The 22,374-nt window shown below is 39.2% G+C and overlaps 1 protein-coding gene and 3 long non-coding RNA genes across 6 annotated transcripts; 2 read left to right on the top strand and 2 right to left on the bottom strand.

Moving 5' to 3' along the window:
* Positions 1-407: 407 nt before the first annotated feature.
* LOC137470718 (uncharacterized) lies at positions 408-3,845 on the top strand. Of its 2 annotated transcripts, none has more exons than XR_010997217.1 (3): positions 408-530; positions 3,042-3,230; positions 3,355-3,845. It is a non-coding gene; the product is annotated as an uncharacterized lncRNA (long non-coding RNA). The 2 variants fall into 2 exon arrangements; XR_010997216.1 differs by lacking the exon at positions 408-530 and adding an exon at positions 1,469-2,783 and having other exon boundaries at positions 2,819-3,230.
* On the bottom strand, positions 2,935-13,308 carry LOC137470717 (nephrocan-like). The gene is made up of 3 exons (XM_068184326.1): positions 12,274-13,308; positions 6,476-7,377; positions 2,935-3,382 (listed from the first exon to the last, which is right to left on the bottom strand). The coding sequence occupies exons 1-3, from the start codon at positions 12,457-12,459 to the stop codon at positions 2,935-2,937; spliced, it is 1,536 nt and encodes a 511-aa protein (XP_068040427.1). The 5' UTR covers positions 12,460-13,308.
* On the top strand, positions 7,101-9,782 carry LOC137470719 (uncharacterized). Its single transcript, XR_010997218.1, has 2 exons — positions 7,101-7,231; positions 8,141-9,782. It is a non-coding gene; the product is annotated as an uncharacterized lncRNA (long non-coding RNA).
* A 2,922-nt stretch (positions 13,309-16,230) lies between the features above and the next one.
* On the bottom strand, positions 16,231-21,431 carry LOC137470716 (uncharacterized). Of its 2 annotated transcripts, XR_010997215.1 has the most exons (3): positions 20,613-21,431; positions 16,682-16,814; positions 16,231-16,527 (listed from the first exon to the last, which is right to left on the bottom strand). It is a non-coding gene; the product is annotated as an uncharacterized lncRNA (long non-coding RNA). The 2 variants fall into 2 exon arrangements; XR_010997214.1 differs by lacking the exon at positions 20,613-21,431 and having other exon boundaries at positions 16,682-17,492.
* Positions 21,432-22,374: the final 943 nt, after the last annotated feature.

Genomic DNA, 22,374 nt, shown 5'->3' with positions numbered 1-22,374 from the left:
GCGATGGCCCTGCGGGGCCGGGGGCGGGGCCGGGCCGGGGCCAGGGCGGGAGCGGGGCGGGCCGGGGCGCCAGCCGGGTTCTGTCCGACCTCCCCGCTGTCTTCGGGACCCATCTGCAGCCCCTCCCTCCGCCCTTCCCAGCCTTGCTGCGTCCCTGGCGCCCGCAGCGCCTCGTTCACGCTGGTGTGTGAGGCAGAGGTGGCGGGAGGAAGCATCTGAACGCCACAGAAGCAGCCGGGCCTCAGGGGTGTGTTTACTGAAATGCAGGTTTCACCCTCAGAGCGCGCCGCGGATGCTGACCGGGCGGTTCCGCAGAGCGGGCTCGGGAGACGGGGGCAGCGCAGCCCCCGACCCGCGCCGAGACAGCGCGGCCTCGGGCCGCGCACCCCGATCTGCACTCCCCCGAAAAAGCCGCCGCTCCCAGGCTTTTGCTGCCTTGGCTTATTAGGGCCTACGGGGCCGAAGTTGGAAACACCGCTGCAGGTGAAAGATGAAGTGAGAGCTAGTGCCAGCCCGATGCTGTCAGACAGGTCGGTGGGCAGAGACGACACGGAGATATTTAAAGCAGTCTGTTAAAAGAATCCGCCAATATAAAACTGAATGAAAAATTTTGTATTGCAAAAATATTTCTCTTAGTCAGAAGATAACTACTTTCCTGGCTTCTAATACAGACCAGCATTAGCCAGCAAAAAATAACGCAGACTGCAAGGAAGGCTTGTGCTGTTTCACAAATATCTAAATTTTTAGGTACCAAGGATTTGTGTGACTAACCATAGAATCATTAAGGCTGGAAAAGACCTGTAAGATCAACTCCCACTGTTAACCCAGTACTGGCAAGTCCTCTGCTTAACCATTTTGTTAAGTGCCACATTCCACATCTTTTGAACACATCCAAGGTGGTGATTCCACCACTTCCCTGGGAAGTCTGTGCCAATGCTTGACAAGGCTTTCCATGAAAAAATTTCTCATAAATAACCAATTTAAACCTCCCTGGTGCAGCTTGAGGCCATCTCCTCTGTTCCGTTCACTTGTTTACTGAGACTGACCCCAATCTTGCTACTACCTCCTTTCAGGGAGTTGTGAGAGTGATCAGGTCCCCCTGGAGCCTCCTCCAGGCTAAAGAACCACAGCTCTCTCAGCTGTTCCTCATAGCCTCTAGGCCCTTCACCAGCTCCATTGCCCCTCTCTGGACAGGCTCCAGCACCTCAATGTCTTTCTTGTAGTGAGGGGCCCAAAAGTGAGCACAGTGTTCAAGGTGTGGCATCACCAGTGCTGTGTACAGAGGGGCACTCACTGCCCTGGTCCTGCTGGCCACACCATTGCTGACACAGACCAGATGCCATCAGCCTTCTTGGCCACCTAGACACACGCTGGCTCCTACCCAGTCAGCTGTTGACCAGAACCTCCAGGTCCTTTTCTGCTTGGCAGCTTTCCAGCTCCTCTGCCCCAGCCTGTAGTGCTGGGGGGTTGTTGTGACCCCAGGGCAGGGCATGCCACTTGGCCTTGCTCAGTCTCACACAGCTGGCCTTAGCCCATTGATCCAGCCTGTGCAGATCCCTCTGCAGAGTCTGATGATAAGGGAACATAAAGAAAAATGAGCTCCGGTGTCTCTATTCCAATTGCATAGCTTAATGTGTTGGGGGACCTAAGAAACGTATATGTCAATCACATTTGCATAAGAGACATAACCAAATAGCTGCACTCTGACACCTGACAAATCAGCCTCCGTGGAGATGAGTGATTACTCAGTTACTGAATGCTAATGGAAGATAAAAAATAATAGAAACTGTTTGCTTTGAAAAGTAATTTGCTGATGTAATTACTCATCAGTTATCACCTGAGATAATGAACTAATAAGTGATTGTTCGCAAGTCACTGGTTTTAGTGGTCTCACTAATCCAGTTTTGTTTAGTTTTCAAGCTCTTTGGGAACTGCTTGATAAAATTTGTACATATATCAGAGTTAATGCATTGATTATATAGCATTTAGTCATTTTTTGTGTGTATGTGCACAAGTCTGGAAAGTTCTGGCTAGTGAAGGGGGAAACTTGCAGTGTGTACTTGCATGTTAAGTATACCTAACCTAAAAGTATACACATGGTATCTTGGGCTATATTGTAGCAAATTAGCTATTCAGATACCAAAATAAACTCTTACAAAACCTTCACCTCACTTAATCTTATCCTAATATTTGCCAGGATCTATTTCCTGAGATTCTACCTTCTTTTGTTTACAACAGAATCAGGTCAACTTGACCCCAGTTTTCATTCCTCACTATTAACTTCAGAACTACTATTAAATCTCATTAATAGGACACTGATTCTTCTGTTTATTTCACTTGCTGTGATGAAGATAAGCCTTCTGTGTTTTGTCTGCAGCTCAGCTAATTTAGTCTAACATAATTTAAAATAGTTTAAAATAAACAAAAAAAAGGGAAAGTTTCAGGAAAACTGTAATCAATTTCTCAAAAGCAAGAATTTCTGAACAATCTCAAAAAATTGCTCACATCAGTGTATCTCTCCATGTCAGCCTGCAGATCCATGAGTTTAAATGTTTTGAATGCCAGACTCCTAGTAATATTGTCTTGTGGTATTGCAGAATTTTATTTGTGGGGGTTTTATGCAACTATAAGAAATGTTCTACTATAAAAAAGTTCATACAGAGTTACAGATTGCTTTTCTAAGAGATAGTAATTGTATTCTTACTTCCCTCAAACTACATAGTATCAATGGTGTAGAAAAACTTTTTTTTTTTACAATATTTAGTTCACAATGACAGCCTTCTGTAGCCCTTCTATCATTGGCTATTATTTCTTGTAGGAGAAATAGAGCAGGAAAAGTTAATGACAGATGAGAAGACTGCTTGTCCATAGAGACACTGGTGGCAGTGGGCAGCTCTAGACAACTTTAAGGTTCACTAAAGATAAACTGTGACATTAATCTAATTCATAATCGTAGTAATCATCATCTGTGTTCACTCCAATGCTGGAGGCCTCATTGGGTTTCATTTTCTTTCTGTCCTCTTTGCCCCTTTCCATAGAAGACAGATTGTCTTCGCACTGCTGCAGAATCTTTCTGGAAGACATCCAACTTTCTCCTCGGCTTTGTGCTGGCGCTGCACACTGCCCTCCCCAGACATCCGTCCCTTTGGCCACCAGAGCTCTTCTGGTTCTGAGAAGGTCACAGGTGCAGTTCCAAGGGTTTCCATCTAAATACAGATGACGAAGACGAGGTAAATACTCCAAGACTTTGCGATCCAAGAGAGATATTTTGTTATTCCGTAAATTTAAAACCTGAAGCTGTTTTAAGTCCTTCAGCTCTTGTTCTCCAACATCCTCTATGTCATTTCCTTTTAGATCCAATCTAGCAAGGGTGTCTGGAAGTCTGAACAAAAATAAAACCATAGAAAGGTGTTATGTTCATCATACTGTTTCTGTAAGTGATACTTGGTGGTGGGTATTTGTCCAGGCACATCTGTGTACTAAAATAAAGCTATCACTAAAAAATGCAATCTTCTGCAAGAACAGATGTTCATATTGGGTTTGGTTTTTTGTTCTTTGTTTTTATGTTACAACTGTACTGTGTGTACACCTTTGAAATGTTTTCCCAAATTACTGCAATTCTGACCTGTACTGACTGTTCATGTGACTGAACTGAACAGCAGTCTTGTTCTGTATTATAAAGGAAATCAGCTGTTTAATTGATTGTCAAGTTTAAAAATGCTTTTTGTACTCTTCAATGCCAATGACCAAACTATAGCACCATGAAAGATCAAAAGTTTAGACAATTGTGGCAGCACTGTTCCTTCAACTACTTTTATATGATTTGTTTAAAACATTTTTTAGTTGATAAAGAATTAGACTTTTTCCATTTTTCCATTTTCTCCTGCTACCATAAGATTCAAACCTTAATCATCACAGCAGTAATCCATCTGATGATAAGCTGTTAAGAAATCAGCAACAGGGAAAATATAAGTGCTTTTAAAATAGTACTTTTGAGACTTAGAACTGGTTACATTTAGAAGAAGAGTAAAAGGTGATACTCTCTGGATATGATAGTGGACAGGTCAGTACAATTATTATTTTCATATACATTACAAATTTATATGAAAAGTCATGCTCATTTGTGATTTTTTCATTTCTTTCTGATATAGTTAATGACAAGTGCTTAACAGAAAAGCATAGGCATGGAATACCTTTAATAAGATTAATTTGAAAGTAACTAAAATCACCTTACCATAGTAGCATGCAAGGTGATGAAGTTAAGCGTCAAGGTTACAGATTTTAAGGAAACTTGACTGAACCTCTGAGGGAAATGATAATCATATTACCAAGATCTATTTAGAATAGAACAGCAGTATACTTGGTAAAGTTATGGGATAGTCGGTGACCCTCTCTCACTGTTTTTTGTGAAGCCGAGTTTGAACCTCTTAAGCTGAAAGATGGTTTCCAGATTTGTGAAAACCTGACAAGTTCAATGTTACTATTTTAAGAGTAGGGCAGTTCTGTATTGTGCTAGTTTTCCTGGGGAGATGAGAATTTCACGTATTGATATGGAGATTCACTTCACAAAATCTGACCTTACCAAATGCTTATGACTGCAATAAATCAGTTTTGAAACAACTGCAGACAATTGCCCAGTATGTCACTGTAATGCCAGAAGGATACTCTGGGGAAAAACCCTAGTGCCACTGATGTCAAAGGCAGTGGGAAATCACCCAAGAGGTTTATCCAGACTGATTACAGTCCAAAGTCTGACCAGCATGTCCTTAGACCTGTGAAGAGTCTTATTGTACTAATGTTAGACTTAAACTTTATGGCTATATTGTTTGACTTCAGGCTGTGTTGATCTAGATAACATAATGCCACTGAGTACATGAGTGCCCTGCAGCTGGAAGAGGAGCTGTGCTCACTTGGGAGCTGACCAGGGCAGCCACACTGTGCTACTGCCACTCTAATCATCAGATTCTTCACCACACCCTGTAGGATTTTATGAAGTACAGGTCTTCTCTAAAAGTCCTGAAAATACTTGGACTTGTGGATTATTTTCTTTTCAGAAAAGAAGGGAAAGGAGCTTTCTCTCTCCTCATTTCTGAAAAAAAACCTGCTAAGACCTATTCACTTTAGCCCATCAGTCATATCTTTTAACTTTTACACCTGACAGGGTTCTCAGATAGAAGTCAAAAGTAGTAATTTCTTTTTCTGTGTATCCATGCATACCTGTTCATCACCAGACAATTAAATTAAGTACATAAGTTTTATTTCTTGTCATTTTTTTCACCTCTTTTATATTTACAGCCCTCCCTGGAAATCTCTATTTACTGTTGGAATGAAAGGTCCCCAATATCTCCTTAAGAGTCGTATTGTTTAAAGGCTAGTAGAGAACTCCTTCCTGTTCATTCTCCTGACTACAAAGGTTGTAAAATAAGATGGATTAGACAATACTAAAGTAACTACAAAGCATTAAACATTCCTGTCAAACTAGACTAAAATCAAATATTTATACACCACTAAATCAGTTTCTGATTATAAAGCTGTTGCCAAATAGATTCAAATGCTAAAGGACATAATACTAAATTAATTGAAATTTTACTGCGTTATTTATTTAGGCTAGTTAAACCTGTCTACAAGCCATAAAAAATAATGTTTAACAGTCCAGTTTTGTTAAAGAAGTTGATGTTAATGGAATTACTTCACTATTTTTATGCCATCTTATTGCACAGCATTTTGTAATAATAAAATTGCCACTTTATATCAGAACAGCCTCCATTTGGCTTAATATGCCATCTCTGATAATGGCCAGTTCCAACACTGAGATGAATATAAGAGATCCTCTAAGCAGAGCATTAATAAACACAGTGTGCCCTAGGGATGTTTCTTCTGTGCTCTGTTGACTGGAATTTTTCTTATAGCCTGAAGCTGGAGACTTTATATGCATTCTGAATACCTTGTAATGTGTGAATCTAATGAAGCTGGGAATGCCAATATCACTGAAAAAGGGCATACTTTTTGATCAGATTCAGCTTCCGAAATCTTAATATTTTAATAATAATAAACTTGGTGTGGCTTGGTAGAAACATCAGCTTTAAAATTGCTATCTATCCTTTATAACAAATGCTCAATTATTTTTCTTTTGTGGGGGAAGGTAAATCTAAGTAGCAGTATAACCTTGGTAGTAAGTCTGTTGCATTCTCCTAGCAGGTTCTTCTTATTGGTGTGCTAATTAAATAAAGTGGTCTCACTGGCAGGGAGAGCTGCAAAATGAGCAGATTCATTGGGGGCCACAGATGTAATGAAAGCAGCTCTACTCTGAGACTGCTAACAGGAGTGCTAATTAGTGCTAGTTATGGCAATGGGTTTATGGTATGGACAGACTGCTACCGTGACTGAGTCTGAATACCAATTTTTGGCTCTCATTCTCATAATGCAATGAAGGAGAGATGACACCTTGGAACCAGCTGTCCTAAGATTCACTTGCCTCAGCGGAATAGAACTGAGGAGATTCTGTTCCAGTGCCAGATTGGAAAGCTGCACACACTGCTGGAGAGCTCCCGCCTCGAACGTGCTGACAGCATTGTTGTCAAGAAACAAGTGCTTCAGGTCTTGGAGTCCTTGAAAGTCCTGTGCTGTCACCCTTTGGATCAGGTTATTGCTGCAGTCGAGTTTCTGCAGCCTGCCGGGCAGCCTGAGGGGCACAGTGTGGAGCTTGTTCTTAGAGAGCTCCAGTGTTGTTAAGTTAGGAAGAAGCTGGGCACCATCTATTGATGTCAGCTGGTTTTCTGAGAGAAGGAACTCAAACAGATTTTCTAGGTGTTTCACATCTCGAAGTCTCACCATTTTAAGTTGGTTTTTCTCTAATTTTAGTGACAGCAGGGATTTAGGTAGGTCAAGAGGCACTTTTGTCAGAAAGTTACCACTTAAGCTGAGAAAATGTAGACTTTGGAAAGATGCAAAGAAGTTGGTTGGGAACGAATTCAGTTTATTATCAGCCATGCTCAGATACTTCAGCCTAGGAAGCCTAAGTGATGCAGACACAGATTCCATGTTATTGCCATCCAGGATCAGAGTCTGTAAATTGTAAAGGGAAGAAAATGCCCTCGGAGGCAGAGTTGCAATCAAGTTGTTCCGAAGATCAAGCACCCTTAGTTTCATCAAACCTGCAAAATCAGATGCATGCAGAGCATTGATGGAGTTATCAGCGAGTCTTAAAATTTCAAGGCCAGATGGGAGAAAGGTGGGTATTTGCTTTAGCTGATTTTTGCAGAGTTCCAGGGACTTCAAGGTGTTCAGAGATTTAAAAGTGTTGTTTTCTATTGATTCTATGCCACTGCATGATAGGACCAGCTCTTCAAGGACTGACATTCTCCTGAAGTCAGTAAACTTAAAGAGAAAAAAAATTAATATGATAGTACATTTATAGATATCCTCACTGGTTACTACTTCTGGATGCTTGGACAATTGCTAGTATATGCTGAAAAACAATATATTTAGAATGAGAAACTGAAATAAGTGGTAACAGTAGAGGTATTGCTATAGGTACCTGTGGTTTGCCATATTTATTTACATTTCCAGAATTTTGTGGTTTAAGTCTATGCTCTATCAGGTTTTGCACAAACACATACATTTGAAGAAGGAATATTCATTTTATTTCCTCCTGGTGGATAGCCTATATAAAATGGAAAACTAACGTCACCAGTGGCAGAAATCCTTGCAGAGAGTGGATGGTTGTTAATGTGCATTGTGCTCAATGGTGCTTGCTAGAGCACTTTTGAGTTCATAATACAGCCATTGCCATGTATCAACAGCACTGTCACTGCAGCATGTATTCCCCAGAGGGAGTACCCATGGATATCTTTACCTCTTGCGACTGTTTTGGCAGAAAACTAAAATTCTACACTTTTCCCTCCCCCACTAATTTCTTTTGAAATAAAAACGTCACATATTAATACGATCAAACCAAAAGTATCAGATCAGCCTGGCCTGAAAAATCACATCTGTGGAACAGAGTGTTTTCACAGAAGCTTAGTTTTTATTAGCTGGTAAAAAACAGATGTTTTGCAGTGGTAAATGGTACTTAGATGTTGACTATGACTATAATATAGAGGCACACAATTGTTTCATTATTTTTCTGCTCTGCTGGAAGGTGCTTGTTTACAAAGCTTGCCATCTTGTGTCTCAAGTTAAGCAGCAAACCTAAGTGAATCTGGCAGCTTTCTCTAAGCTGAGCTAGGAGCAAGTATTCAATGAGGGTGAGCCAGGGAGTTCTCCAAGCACACCAGTTGCTAAAACATTGGTTTTCTGAAATTGCCAGATATGCTTCCCACTGACCTCATTGACTGAGTCTTAAAAAATCATTTATATGGGAACCCCCCCAGAAAAGCAACATGAGCAGTTTTTCTGCACAGGAGTGATGGGAAGGAATGTCCTCATCTGTTTTTCTCTTCCCATGTCCAAAAACATCTCACTACAGGTCTCGGGCATACCACACCAGTTAGGGATGCTAAAGTAACAGTAGATTCTTCTTGCTATTTCCCCCAGGGCTTAGTAGCTCCCAGCACATTTTACTCTCAGTGGGGGAAGCTACACAGCCTGTTCTACAGCACAACCCCTTGTCCCAGTCAGCAATCTGCATCGAGGGCAGTACAAGTCCTTTTGGAGTACAGGTGCTGGGTAGTAATTTTGTTCCATAATCCTGGTTAGATACATTTGACTATCATACTTGTGTAAGTGAAATCAGCTCATAAAGGTGACTGTTAGAAGGTATCTTATAGCTTCATTTGTCCAACTCTTGCATATTTTTGGGCTGTATCTCTTTATCTCAGCTACAAACTCTGCATTTTAACTTCTGCTAAAATTAAAGCCAGCACAGCTGTGAAAGACAAGTCAGATTTCATTTTCCTGTGGTATCCTTATTTTTTCGTTCTGATTAACTTTATTCTGTATTGCAAAGCAATTTCTGAATTGCAAATTTTGATGCAATTACTGAGAAAGTATAGATATGGAACCTCTATTGAAGCAGGTTTCTCCATCAGTTATATTTAAATTCAATGAGGGAATCTTCCTCCATTAAAAACCTTATATTTTCAACAGTAAACAACAACGTTGTCCAACTTATGTAATTTTATCTTTCTATAATGCAGTGTTTTGTGTCTATATAGCTATATAACAATATCAGAACTGCTGATGTCCAGTTTTGGTCATGATTAGGAAAGTGATCTTGTACAGAGGAATGAGCTGCATTGGTCAACAGCACAAAAACATAATCACATGTAATTATAAAACCATCTTATGGAAATTGAAACAATTATGAACCTTCACAATTCAACACATTTTCTCCTATAAAATAAAAATGTAATGTTTTCTGCTTTTCCTTGATTTCTTTATGTATCTGAGAGGCTTAATTTTCATCTCTGTCACTTAATAAGTGACAGAGAGCTACGTGAAGGTCAATATACAGACATTTGCTCTGTAATCATGTTAGGCTTCTTAATATGGATTATTATAATTTCTGATTTCCACCTATTTGGTATGCATTGCTAAGCTTTGTGACCATGCTGGTTTGAGACTTAAATATTTATCCATGCTTTTATAAACCACCCAGTCTTTCTAATACGAATCAAAACATATTTGAAAGCCCACCAGGTCTTTTTTTGCTAGGAAAGCAGTGTTTTAGTCTCTAACTGGATTGCCTGTAAAATGATACTATTATAGCTTTATATTTTAAAACATTGATCTCCTGAAAGTGGATCTAATATGCTGTTATTTAATACAAACATTTTAAGGAATTTGATTTTTAATTACTTTGTTTTTTGGCTTTTGAATTGCTGTGACTTGGGATATGTTATAAGCAGTTTTTTAAAAACAGTTCCCTATGCTGTAGGCAAGGTAGATGACAGCACATAAAACCCCACTTATTAGTATAGTTAGATATAAACTACATTTTAAATTAAGAGTAAAAAGTTAATAGTTGATCTTCAAGTCAAGGAGGAAGCAGAAAATATTGGGAAAAGATACTAAAATTAATCTAGTTTTGTTATTATAAAGCCTTTTAATAAAAAAACCCAGGTTGTAAAATTACCAAAAGCAAAAGTGCCAGCCACTGTTTTTAATGCTGGTCAGCCCTGTCAGAACAAATACAAAATTGACCAGGGGAAAAAAAAAAGGATTTACTATTTTTCTTAGGTTTTTTTTCTAACATAATGGATTTAGCATATAAACATATATTATTTCTTAAAATATTATTTCTTCACAGTTTTAATAATAATCAATGCAAATTAAGGTGCAGAAATAATTGAAACAATATTTTTTTATTCTTCTGAGGCATCTAATTGCCAAACTATAATATTTGTGAATGCTTACATATAAAAGTCTCTTGGAGGTCAGCTGTGGGAATTCTGGGCTTCCATTCAACTTCTTTAGGAAAGTATGTTATTTTCTTTATGAGTAGGTAAATAAAGGAATTTTAAAAATCAAACAAATAAAAACACCCAAATCAAACCAGCCAAATGAACAAAAATCCTACACCAAAACCCTAAAATCCTATAAAGTTATTTCAGTGCTTGCAGACATGTACTTTACATGCAGAAATGTTTCCCTAAGCACTATAGTATGTGCCAGTGGGATTGCTCAGCTGTGTAAAATTAAGTGTAGGTATTTATGATGTCAAAACCGACCTCAGAAGTATAATTTGTTGCATGGGGAAAAAAAGTAAAAAAATATATCCAAAGACCCAGTATCATCTCAAGGAAACAGCCTACATAACTACAAGGACATAGTGTGAAAAGACTTCCTTCCTTTCAGTGCAAAGTCAGTAGTAGCAGTAAGGCAGACTCATAGCCAGTGGAATTAATGTACAAAGTGAAAAACTCTCCTCTTAAATGGTTTCACACACAATTTCTTTTGATGGGTCATAAAAGATTTATCCCACTACATCATTCGCTTATATCCAACATTTTAATACTTTATGGCACCTGTCTTATGCTCTAGTCAGAACCTAAGGCCACTTTACTTGTAACTGAGGAGTTACTGACAGGTATAGACACCTAGCCTAAGAAATGGAAAATGGCTCATCTTACTTATCTTCGAAAGAAAATAATGGGGAGGAGGAGGGAACCGTTTGCACAGAAAATGTATTTGCTCATACAGAATTCATTTGACAAACCTTTTGTTTACCCCGAGTACAGCTAAATCACACCAATGCTTGACTCTTGCGGGTGAGCGAGATAAAACAAGAAAACCAGATATATTAGTAGCAGCTAAAAGAGTAAACTTTCTCAGAGGAAAACTGTACAGTCACTGTTTGTCAGTGGGCAACAGGCATTCTAGATGCTGCTCTAAGCAGCTTTCCAGCCTACTTCATTTAGTTCTGAGAGCAAAATCAAAGATGCATTTCAGAGCAGTAAAATTCTTTGTAAGAGAAAATGTATCGCATTTGAATTTTGAAATTTCTTATTATTTGTAGTAAATTGATACACAGCAAGTATGTGTAATACAGATGGTTATATTTCCCTTGTGTCTGTCTATATAAGGTAAATTTATTAAATAAAGATATTTATTCCAGGGTAGGAAACAAAGAAGCACCATTCCAGAGTGCAGTGCAAGATGAGCATAAGCTGATGCCTTTAATAAAGTGAATCAGTGGTGCCTCAAGAAACCCACACTAAACTTTTTCAATAGCACAAATAACTGGCAGCTTTGGTTAGAAGCTGCTCTCATTTATGTGGGTTATTAGATAGGCCTGGCCTTGCTTTTAGAAGCATCTCATGCTGTACCTTAAATTCAAACTTACTTCCTCTGCCATTTCTAATAGCAGTTGTACCTGACACTTGCAGCTCGAGAGGAGAAAAAGAGCTTCAATTTCATTCATTAGGGAAAATATTCTAATGACATAAACCCTTTCATTTTACTGTGAAAAAGTATTATATTGGATCAAAAATAGAAAAAGCTTTTAACAGGTTAAAAAATTACTCTGAAAGTCAATGGTTATTTGACCATACATAGAACAAGTTAACCTTTGGCTGCTAGTTGTAAAATACCTTTTTTTTGAGTTTCATACAAAATACCATTTTGACAGCATAAACTAGTGCTTGGAGCACTACAGGAATATATTTACATATCCTTAAAGAGTAAGTAAAAATAAAACCAGATCTGGCAGCAGTTTGTCAGTTTTTAGAACATGGAATAAGAGTCTCTCCTCACTAGATGCCACCACCATCTGGAAAGTCCAACTTTCAATTACATTATGTTACAAAAATTACTTTTTCTGGGTTTTCTTACCTGGAGTTGCTTAATTTTGCTGTGGCTGATGTAGAGTCTCCTGGTGGTAAAAGGAATTTCTCTGGGAATCTCTGTAGCCTTGTAGCATTGCACTGACTGGGCAGGGTCACAGCTACATCTTCTCGGGCAAGCGGTACTTAGAGCACTCTGAAAAGACAAGGCAACTAAAAGGTAAGACAAATACATCTTCCAAAACAGGAACTCTGGAACTGCCTCAGCAACATTTAGCTTGAATTAAGCACCAAAGCCCTTTTATACCATGAAATCTGATAAAAGGATATTATGACTGTGTATTTTATCCCAGTAAAAAAACAGCAAAAACAATACTGTAATTTGCCTGGGTTAAAATGTTGGCATGTATTACAAAGAGTGAGAAACTTAAACAGTGATAAGGTGCCTTTACATTTGTAGGTATGTGAAATTAGTGTTATTTATTACCTGACAGCTAATGTGCAAACATCCATATTATCTTCAGTTTCCTAGTTTTGTTAAATGTGACACCATGGAATTAGTGGAGAAAAGATAAAGAGCTGTTTTATAGTGGGGCTGTAAAACCTTTGTATCTTCTGTGACCCAGTATTAGAAACAGTAAAAACACAACTACAGCCAACACTGAAGTTTTTTGCTCTTCCTCTTGCATTATTCAGGCCACCACCCAAAACCTCAAAACTCAGGCTGCTACTATTTTAAAGCTAAAACATTCTATTTGTTTTCTTAATATGTGTGGTACAGCTGAGTGCTGCTGATTGGACAAAAAAATCACCTCTTGTGAAATTCCCATAAATCAAAATTTAATTATCCTTGTATTTGAAAATTATAAATGGGAGATGCTTGAAAGCCTTTCATATAAATCAAATGGTAGGTAATCAATTAGACCTATTTACTCCATGTCAGATGGAGAACAGAAAGATTTCCCCTAGAGTTTTCTCTCTGCTTATTAGTGCTTCTCTGGCATATCTGCTAGCTGTGCCAGCTGGAGATGTAAAGTTTTGAAGGGCACACGGTTTTGTTTGTGATCATTTTCCTTTGCACTCAAGCAGTTTATAGCATACAAAGCAGTATGCTTCTGAAACCTCTGTATCTTATCACACATATCTGCTTTGCACTATCACACTTTACCGGCTTGCTTCCATCCTCTCCATGATATCTTGAGAAGTAGGTAATCCTATTCCTTAAATGCAGACTAGGCTGGTTATTTTTCCAAGCAGAAGATAATGTCAAGTTGATTTGACAAATGGATAACAGTTGTTGATGGGAATGCCTATTGGATGCAGCTGGGCTTACGCTGGACAATTGCCATATTCCTTCCTGAAGATCCTTCTGTCTCCTTAATCCTCTATACTCTGAGTGCAGAACTGCAAGCCAGCATCCGCTAAACCAAGCAACAAGAGCAGAAACCTTTTCCAAAAGCAGCCTGTGAAATTGGCATGTTTAACAAGCTATGCAGAAAAATACTGCCTGACTTATGGCATAGTGATCACTTGAGCAAAAATGAGTGAGTGGGCAGCTTTAGCAGCTGTGCCTTAAAAGAAGTGTTTTAATGTATCTCAGTCTAGGGTTTGATACTTGGCTTGTGGCTTTGACTTTCTTTTTCCCCCTACAAGAGTCAAAGTATTCAGACAAAAGTGTAAATCCTTTCTGCATACTGACAGCTACTTGTGGTATATTTCTTTTATTTCATCTTTCCACTGATTTGGGTTTACATTCTGATGCAACTAAGACAGTAATGCTCAGCATCCTGTGTAGGAATTTGTCTTGCTTAAAAATGTCATCAAAAGCAACTGCTTTCTGCCCCTGGAGGGTCAAAACAAATTAAGATCCAGCCCTATGGTTTGGTTTTGAGAGCTCTACAGTACTGCAGTCAGTCTGCAAATCCCTGTAAAAATCATAGATTGCATCCTTCCCTGTTTTGTAAATTTTAGGTCATTCAGCTGATGTCAGAATTCCCAGCTGTGGTTACAAGGTAATTGCACCATAGTTAGGTGCAATATTCTTGGTTCTTGGCATTTTTGTGTAATGTCTCTATCCTTGGTCTTTTCAAACTAATGAAAGGAAACATTATTGGTTTAATAGTTCATTTCCATTATATTTACATCAATGATTTAATTGAGAATCATGTTATGTATTCATTAATTTCTCATATATGTCTGCTTTTGGCAGCTAGGTAATTTAAAGCAATAGCTATAAAAGATGATGTCCTATTAAAACTATTCTGTACAAATTCTCACACCAGAGCTGATGACTTTGCTTTTACATAAAATTATGACCTGCAGGCATTTTATTGACTTTAGGAGACCTGATGGCAACAGAACCGACAAAGACTTCTAGGACTGTAGGAGCATAAGCTTAGAAGGAAGATGTGGGCTATGCAATAATTAAAAAGCAAGCAAACAAAAACCAAAAAAAAATTTAAAAAAACCCAAAAAACCCAAAAACCCCCCAAAAATGTCTCCCCCCCCCAAAAAAAAAAAAAAAAAAAAACCCAAACCAAAGTGAACCCCCCAAAAAAAGATTTCTAAACATTCCAGAATCTCTGTACTGGATGTAGCACTGCTGGACCATGAGTTGCACAACCTCACAGCACACTATTAGGAAGATGAATCACTGTGGCCATTTCCTGCCAGCAGTTTTTATGCAAACTCTCCCCAGCTTTTGATGGGAATGCCTGTGCAGCACTAAAGGCGTGATGTAGCACTCCATCACTTCTGTGTCAGAAAGAATGAGCAATAGCACCCAAACCTGCCCGTGTGAGAAGTCCCAGGGACATCCTACCCTGTGTGTGCTTTAACCAAAGGTAAACACTTCAGATCAAAACCTGCAAAATCCCACGTCTGTGTCAGACGTTGTCTTGTTGGTAGCTAATAAGGACATTGATTAAATATATTGGACAAATTTGGATAAAGCACAAGCTTGATTTACTGGAAATTAGATCTTTCAGTATTGCTGCTTTTATTTCATATCTGAAGTAGGGCTCATAAAGGACTTTAAAGCTAGGTGGGCTTTTCCCAAATATATCAGTTAACCAAAGAAAAATATGCTATTTTTGTACAAGCCTTGCCTCACACAATATTTCAACAGTACTAGTGTATGGGCCTTTTCTTCATCAAAGTCACAGGTTTGACAAAAGCACATATATTTAGGTCAAGACATAAGTTTTTAACCTAAGATTTAGAAAATTACATAAAAGTAAGATAACATTAAAATGGGAAGAATGAACCTGCAAAACTCTTGTTATGGCATGTTTAGAAATGTCTGAAGAAAGCCCATAAACATGCAGGTGGATCCCTTGTAATGTACCTGATGACACAGACCATGAAAAGGAAGATGCTGTCTTATCACAAAAGACATGGAGAAGCTGAGCTCTTGCAGTTGGGGTGTCCCTTGCCCATGGATAGGAAAAATTGCAGCAAAAGACCAGCTCAGGGCTTGCACAGGGCACAGATAGGAGCTTGATCCCTTAAGTGATGTCACAAGCAGAAGCAGTTTGGCAAATAAGAACTGCTAAGTGTATGCTCTAAAGAATCCTTGGCACATTTAGGTGCCATATGCTATCAAGTGCCTGCCACTGAGTACATGTGAATTTATAATTATTTTTTCCTGGAGTTTTTTAATTTGGATTTGGACCAGTTTATCATAGGGACGGCAAATGGCATTTGTCTGCTGCAAAGGTTACCTCCAATCAAGCACTTCTCTTCAGAGTGGATCAGGCTGCTAAGGGAAACAATCATAATATGGTTTTTCAAAATGTTATGTGTCTCTTAATCATCTGTTGAAATATCCTGAAATGCTTTACAGAACTGTTTCCTAAACAAAGAGCTTCAGGGGGTTACACTGAATCAAGAATGTCAGCAAATGGATTCTAGGACAATTATTAAGACCTAATTAATATACAGGTTATAAATTTATAAAAAAAATATTTTGTGTTTTAATCCTACAAAGCGAGATTCACAAAAACAATCAGAGACCTGTCTGGAAAAAAAAAATGTATCTTGATTTTCTTAAGCCAAGAATTTTATGGAACTATTTTCATCCATTTTCACAGTATGTGGAGAAGGTGTGTTCTGACTCCAGGCAAGGTCATCTTCATACACTGGAAACAGCTGCTGGATAAGTTAAAGCAGATTTTTCTTCCACACGAAAAGGTAGGTTTCCTTTTCTTCCTCCATGCTGGCAATATAGAGGAGATACAAGTGATAACCCCTTAGGAATTTCTCACATTTTGCTTGTCCAGGGCACATTTGCATTCCAGAAGAACTAGCATGGTGAAATAGATTGAAAGGAATGAAATTTAGTTAAATGGAAATTCACATCTTGAGGAGTTTTACTCATTGTCAGTTTTATGAGTGCTAAGGGATTCTAGCCCAGATCAGACGCATCTGGGGCAGGCACCCCACAAAAAACAACCCACCTGGATGAGGTCAATTTACATAATTTCATATACATATGCCACTAATCATGCTGTAACTGGCCTTCAAAGTATTGTAGGCAATGGCATCCACTTGATGGAGGAATGTTTTTCATTAATTGAGCCACAGAGAGCTCTGCCCATGAAACGAGAGATTAGGGTATGGTATAATGACAGTTTCCTATTAATGACATTACAAGTAATTCCCAAAAAGGAATGAAAATTGGAGAAGTAAGGAGGGTAGACCTGACAGTCTTTTGTATGCCAACAGTTGTATAAGGTCTGTAATTAATGTATGTGAGATCGTGTCTTGTGCAGTACCACCTAAAAGTAAAGTGGCAGGGAAGGATTATCCAGTCAATAAGGGAACCAAAAAATCAATGGAACTTTGCTAGTCCTGTAGGAAGCAAGTTAGTTCTGGCCCTTTCATTTCCTGTGAATATCTTTAGCTTTTAAAGCAGCCTGCTTCTAACTGAGCATCCAACATAATCAGAATGGAGCTTAAACTGTAAAAATTGTCTGCTGCTCAAACTGCGAGGCACAGGACTCTGAAACAGCAGTTTTCTAAATTATACACACTATGTGCATAGAAAGAGGGTTTCATTCTTGCATGCCGTAAAGCTGAACATTTTTGGCATGTCTTTTATTCATTTGTTAAAACAGAACAAAAATTCAGAATGAAAATAGCTAAGCATAAGTGTATACATAGAAATAAGCATGAGAGTAAGATCACAATAGCACTCTAAAAAAGAAAAGCTGGTCTGAGAAGTGAATTGTGAGACCAATACAGAGTGGATATTCAGAATAGTTGTCAGTAAACTGTTGCTACCATGGACTCACCCATGGACTGTAAAGTGCAGCCAACTATGAAGTAGCTAGGCCTGTAAGGCAGGAATCACCTAAAATATACAAACCAAAATCTCTGGGGTTTGTTAGCAGAAATTTTCTGTAATGACAACTGAAAATGTATGGCCAATCAAGTATCAGTGCAAATGGACAACTCCCTCCTCTCTTTCAGAAAGGAGTGTGCTTTAGACAGGCACATTGTAATCACCTTCTCTAACTCCTCCTTTTCTTGCTTTACCATCTCTGATTTTCTCCCATACTTTGATCCTGTTAGATATTACCTGTTTTCTCTCCATTTCCCCTTTGGTGCCCCCACTTGTGACTGCACAACCACCATGATGCTTCAGCACAAACCACACAGAAGGTGGCCTTGACATGTGCAGGTGCTGCAGCCTGGCACGCACAGCTGGGCAGCTGCAAATACAGAGGGTGAACTGACCCTTATGTGCAAACACACATGTTTATATTGCAAATTCTTTGTGCAGAGGCTGGGGCTAACCAAAGGTTTGCATTGTATCTCACACAACACTTTCCCAGTCTAGGCAGGGGCACTAGATACCAAATCTACAGCACTGGAGATGTCGATCCAAGTAATTTGTTTTTAAATATTGATTCAGGTATTACTTTGGATTTTTTTTTGTCTGAAAATATGTCCTCCTCATGCTTAAGGTCATTTACTCTTTAAGCTCAAAGCAAGTTTTCAGATGATTAATTAGGTACTCCAGTAATCAAAGTATGCAGGTTTAAATTTATGAAGGACTGTTTGTACTCAAATGTACTTAATAGCAGTGCAATAAGGAGATCTCATGTTCTCTATACCTTGTCTAAAATAACTGAAATTATGTACATAAATTATATGTGGAGGAATTAACTGGTGATTAGCTTAATCAACTATATCACTCCATAGATAAGGTCAAAAGAGCAGATCATAAAGCTTTCAGTGAAATCTCTTGACATTAGAGGTAGCAAATCCAAATTCTTCTTGACATATAACCTGCTTCAACTATATGATAGTTAGAAATATTCCTTGTAGAAAGGATTCTTACTGCTGGACAAACTGACTCAGACTACTACTGTTCTTTAAATGTTCTTTGATTACTTTGTTGATGTTATCAGGATGTAGTATGCTACAGTTTACTCTAAATTGATTTAATATAATTGAAGGCCAAAAACTACTAACCTTTCTTAGGTTCAATTCCATAATTACTGCACAGCTTCCTTACAGAACTGATCTATGGTTGCTCTAGGAGATTTTGGGAGGCATTTCAAGGGTAACTGGAATTGATCAGAATTTTCTAGTGGATCTGCAAGCATGGTTTTGAGATAACTAAATTATTTGTGTGTTTACCCTTAGAAGCAAGTGATACTTGCTTTTACTTTCTACCCCTCCTTTACACAGTATTTTTGGTAAGGAATATAATTAGTAGCTAATGATAGCTACATTTACTGATTTTTTTAAAATATAAAGTATTTCTTCTCATTTATCCATAAGCCAGCATATATTAGACAGATACTATGCTGCAGGTAAGCTTCTAAAAGGATTGTATTTGAGAAGCTAATCTTTGAGTGGAGTAAGTAGAGACAAAACCTTGTTTGAGTGGTGAAATGTAAGGACATGCAAAGCAAAGGCAGCACTGATAAGGGATGAAAGAATTAAAAGTAATTACCGCAGAACTCTGATACCACTGTAGATAAAGACAATTAAAGATAGACTGGGACTAACCCCTAAGCTAAAGGAAAAGGACACTAAAAACCTAAGAATAAGTGATTATTTAAAAAGAAGCAGTCATACATAAATTACATGTCTACATTTTTGAAGTCAGTATTTGCTATAGATATGTTACATAGTAACTATGGGAAATTTCTCTGTCAAGATAAGGAGATGCTGTTCAAATGAATGATAGAGATATATGAGCAGAAACTGCCAATTTTTGGCTAAGCGATTCATTACTTTTCCATTAAAAAAGGCAAAGAATGTAACAGAATTCTGTAGGTACTTCTCCAGTGCAGTACCAGACTCAAAGTCAAAGCTAACATAAAAATGGATAGTCCTGAAATAATTAATTCTCTTGTGTGGCTGAACTAATTTAAACAATAAAAGTAGTTTGGCTTTTGATCCAGCAAATGCTTTGACTTTCTGTTGCATGCTGTTGTGCAAAAAACAACAGTTGATACAGCTGTGAAGAATGAAAATCAGGATGAAGGTCAGGCAGATGCTCTGTGCAGCTGGGCTCCCTCCAAAGCACTTACAGCCTTTTCTCAGCTCCTGTTCTGAACATGCTGATTTACAAAGCCAGAATGTTTTCTGTACGTGTATTGTAAAGGTGTCTATAGCTTTTGTTTCCACCATGGATGGGTTTAACAGTAAGAGAATCCCCCATTAGTCACCCATTTTGTTACTACCTGCCTTCAATTGCAGTGCAGACAATTTGAGTGGTGCGCTGGTTTCATCTGGGGTAATTTTCTTCACAGCGTGGGTCTGTATTTTGGATTTGTGCTGGACATGGAGTTGATAATGTAGAGATGGTTTTGTTATTGCTGAGCAGGGCTTACACATAGCCAAGGCCTTCTCTGTTTTTTGTACTGCCATGCTGGCAAGGAAAGTTGGGAGTACATGGGAAGTTGGGAGGAGACACAACCAGGACAGCTGATCCCAACTGATCAAAGGGATATTTCCAACATATGGCATCATGCTCAGTATATAAAGTGGGGGAAGAAGGAGAAAGTGGAAGAGGTTTGGAGTGATGGGGTTTGGCTTCCCAAGTAACCATTATACATCATGGGGCCCAGCTCCTCTGGAGATGGTTTAAAACCTGCCTGCCCAAGGGAAACAGTTAATTAACTTTTTGTTTGCTTACTCAGCTTTTGTTTTCCCTATTAAACTGTCATGGTCTCAACCCATGAGCTCTCTACCTTTTACCCCCCTGATTCTGTCCCCAGTCCTTCTGGTGGGGCAGTGAGCGAGCGGCTGCATGGGGCTGTGGTGAAACCTCAAAAAATGGTAAAGGGCAAGTGAACAGGTTTGTAACAACATTATGTCAGCTCCTTGTCAAGCCTACAATAGCAGGTCCCAGTGGAAATGTAATACCTACTGGTAGTGGTGAAGTTTGCTTTTATCAAGCTCTTCTGAAAGCACAGATTGATGGAAGTACAATTCCTTCCTGCTCTGACATATCTCTTTACATTCCAGGTGACTGGTCTAAGCACTGAGCTGTAAAGTGGTATCTTTCTGTCAATCTGTGTTCCAATCAATTATTTATGCAAAGTGGAGAAAGGAAAGAAGCTCACCCCAGGGTGCCCTTCAGTCCCAGGGCTGTATGTGAGGGGTGCTGGTGCTCTCACCATTATCTAGGGACCCTCACTGACTGGAGGGTCCCTGTGCTCCCCCTCTCTGGTGCTGGCAGAGTAGTTTGTGTAGGCAGGATTAGGGTCCCAGTCAGGGTTGAAGTGATCCGCTTTCTCTTTTGAGGTGAAATTACAACTTCAGTGCAATAAAAACAACCTGCATGTGTTCTCCACAAGAGAAATAAATGTAATAAAGTTCCCACTGAAATCAACATCAGAGTTGCAGCATTTCAAAGGAGATGAGCTGTAACCAAGGAGAATGCCTTGGAGAAAGCACCCATGTAATTATTCCCTAAAATTTGTTTTCATTTTCAGAACCGGGATGAGCTTAAAAGAAGCAAATACATTTTATATGGTTCATTCTGCAATTCATTGGTGCTTCTACAGATGCAATGGTGCTGGCAGCAGTCCATTTGGGACTAGGTTAGATATTAAGAAGGAATTCTTTACTCTGTGGTTGGTGAGACACTTGGACAGGTTGCCCAGAGAAAGTGTGGATGTCCCATCCCTGGCAGTGTTCAAGACCAGGCTGGATGAGACCTCGAGCAACCTGTTTTAGTGGGAGCTGTCTCTGCTGGGGCTAGGTGATATTTAAGGTCCCTTCCAACCCTTAATGGTCTATGGTTCCATGGTTTCATACAATACTTGCAAACTTGCCTCTTTTCTGAGCACAAGCAATGGATGTATCACTGCAAATCCTGCTGTGTGGTTTGCACATGCTCAGCACTTGGTGAATACAGTAGTGCAGACTCCTCTTTCCTCTCACCCTCCCTTATACATGAAAATGACCATACATACTCCAAAACGATCCACCTTGCCAATTCAGCATGGCTCCACTTTAAGTCCTCATGGGTGGGCAAATGTGTAAGTCATAGCTCTTTTGTATCTGTTTGCTCAAATGCAACTCTTGTCCGTATTGCAGAAGTTGCTGCAATGATAGCTCAGAAAAATGAAAAAGCTTTTCCCAAAGCTAAACCCGTTGTTGTTACTTTATCTAATGATGCCATCTCTCAGTTTGCCCCTCACCCCCCTGCAGCTGCTTTCCCTATCAGTAGTGGAGGTTTCCTGTCAGCATGGCGTGTAAGTCACCATCATCCCACTTTGTGAAGTTTTCTCAGTTCCTGTGTGTTCCTCCTCATGCTTTAGATCTTCAGAGGTTGCAATATTGTCATCTCCTAGTGCCTCATTCAAGCAGTGATGCTTCCGAGCAAAGCTGTGGCTTCAGCATGGCATCTGCCTGCTTCCTGTCGGGCACTTCTGTGCACAGATACCTCTGTAATTGTACTTCTCTGTTACATTTATTCATCCCTTCCTTGATGCATTTACGTTGTAAATGTACGTTGTTCAGGGCAAGGTCTGCCTTCTCTTTCTTTACTACGTACATATTCTTATTCTTTACTATGTACCAACGGAGCACAGCTCTGTATGGACTGTATGTCACCATGAAACTGGCCAAAATGACAGTAATGTGCCCGAGGACGCTCCCAGTGCCCGGGACGGGGACG

This window comes from Anomalospiza imberbis, chromosome 3, assembly GCF_031753505.1.
Source record: "Anomalospiza imberbis isolate Cuckoo-Finch-1a 21T00152 chromosome 3, ASM3175350v1, whole genome shotgun sequence".
NCBI lineage: Eukaryota > Metazoa > Chordata > Aves > Passeriformes > Viduidae > Anomalospiza > Anomalospiza imberbis.
The sequence above is the reverse complement of the archived record's forward strand: the minus strand, read 5'-3'. Positions and strand labels throughout refer to the sequence as shown.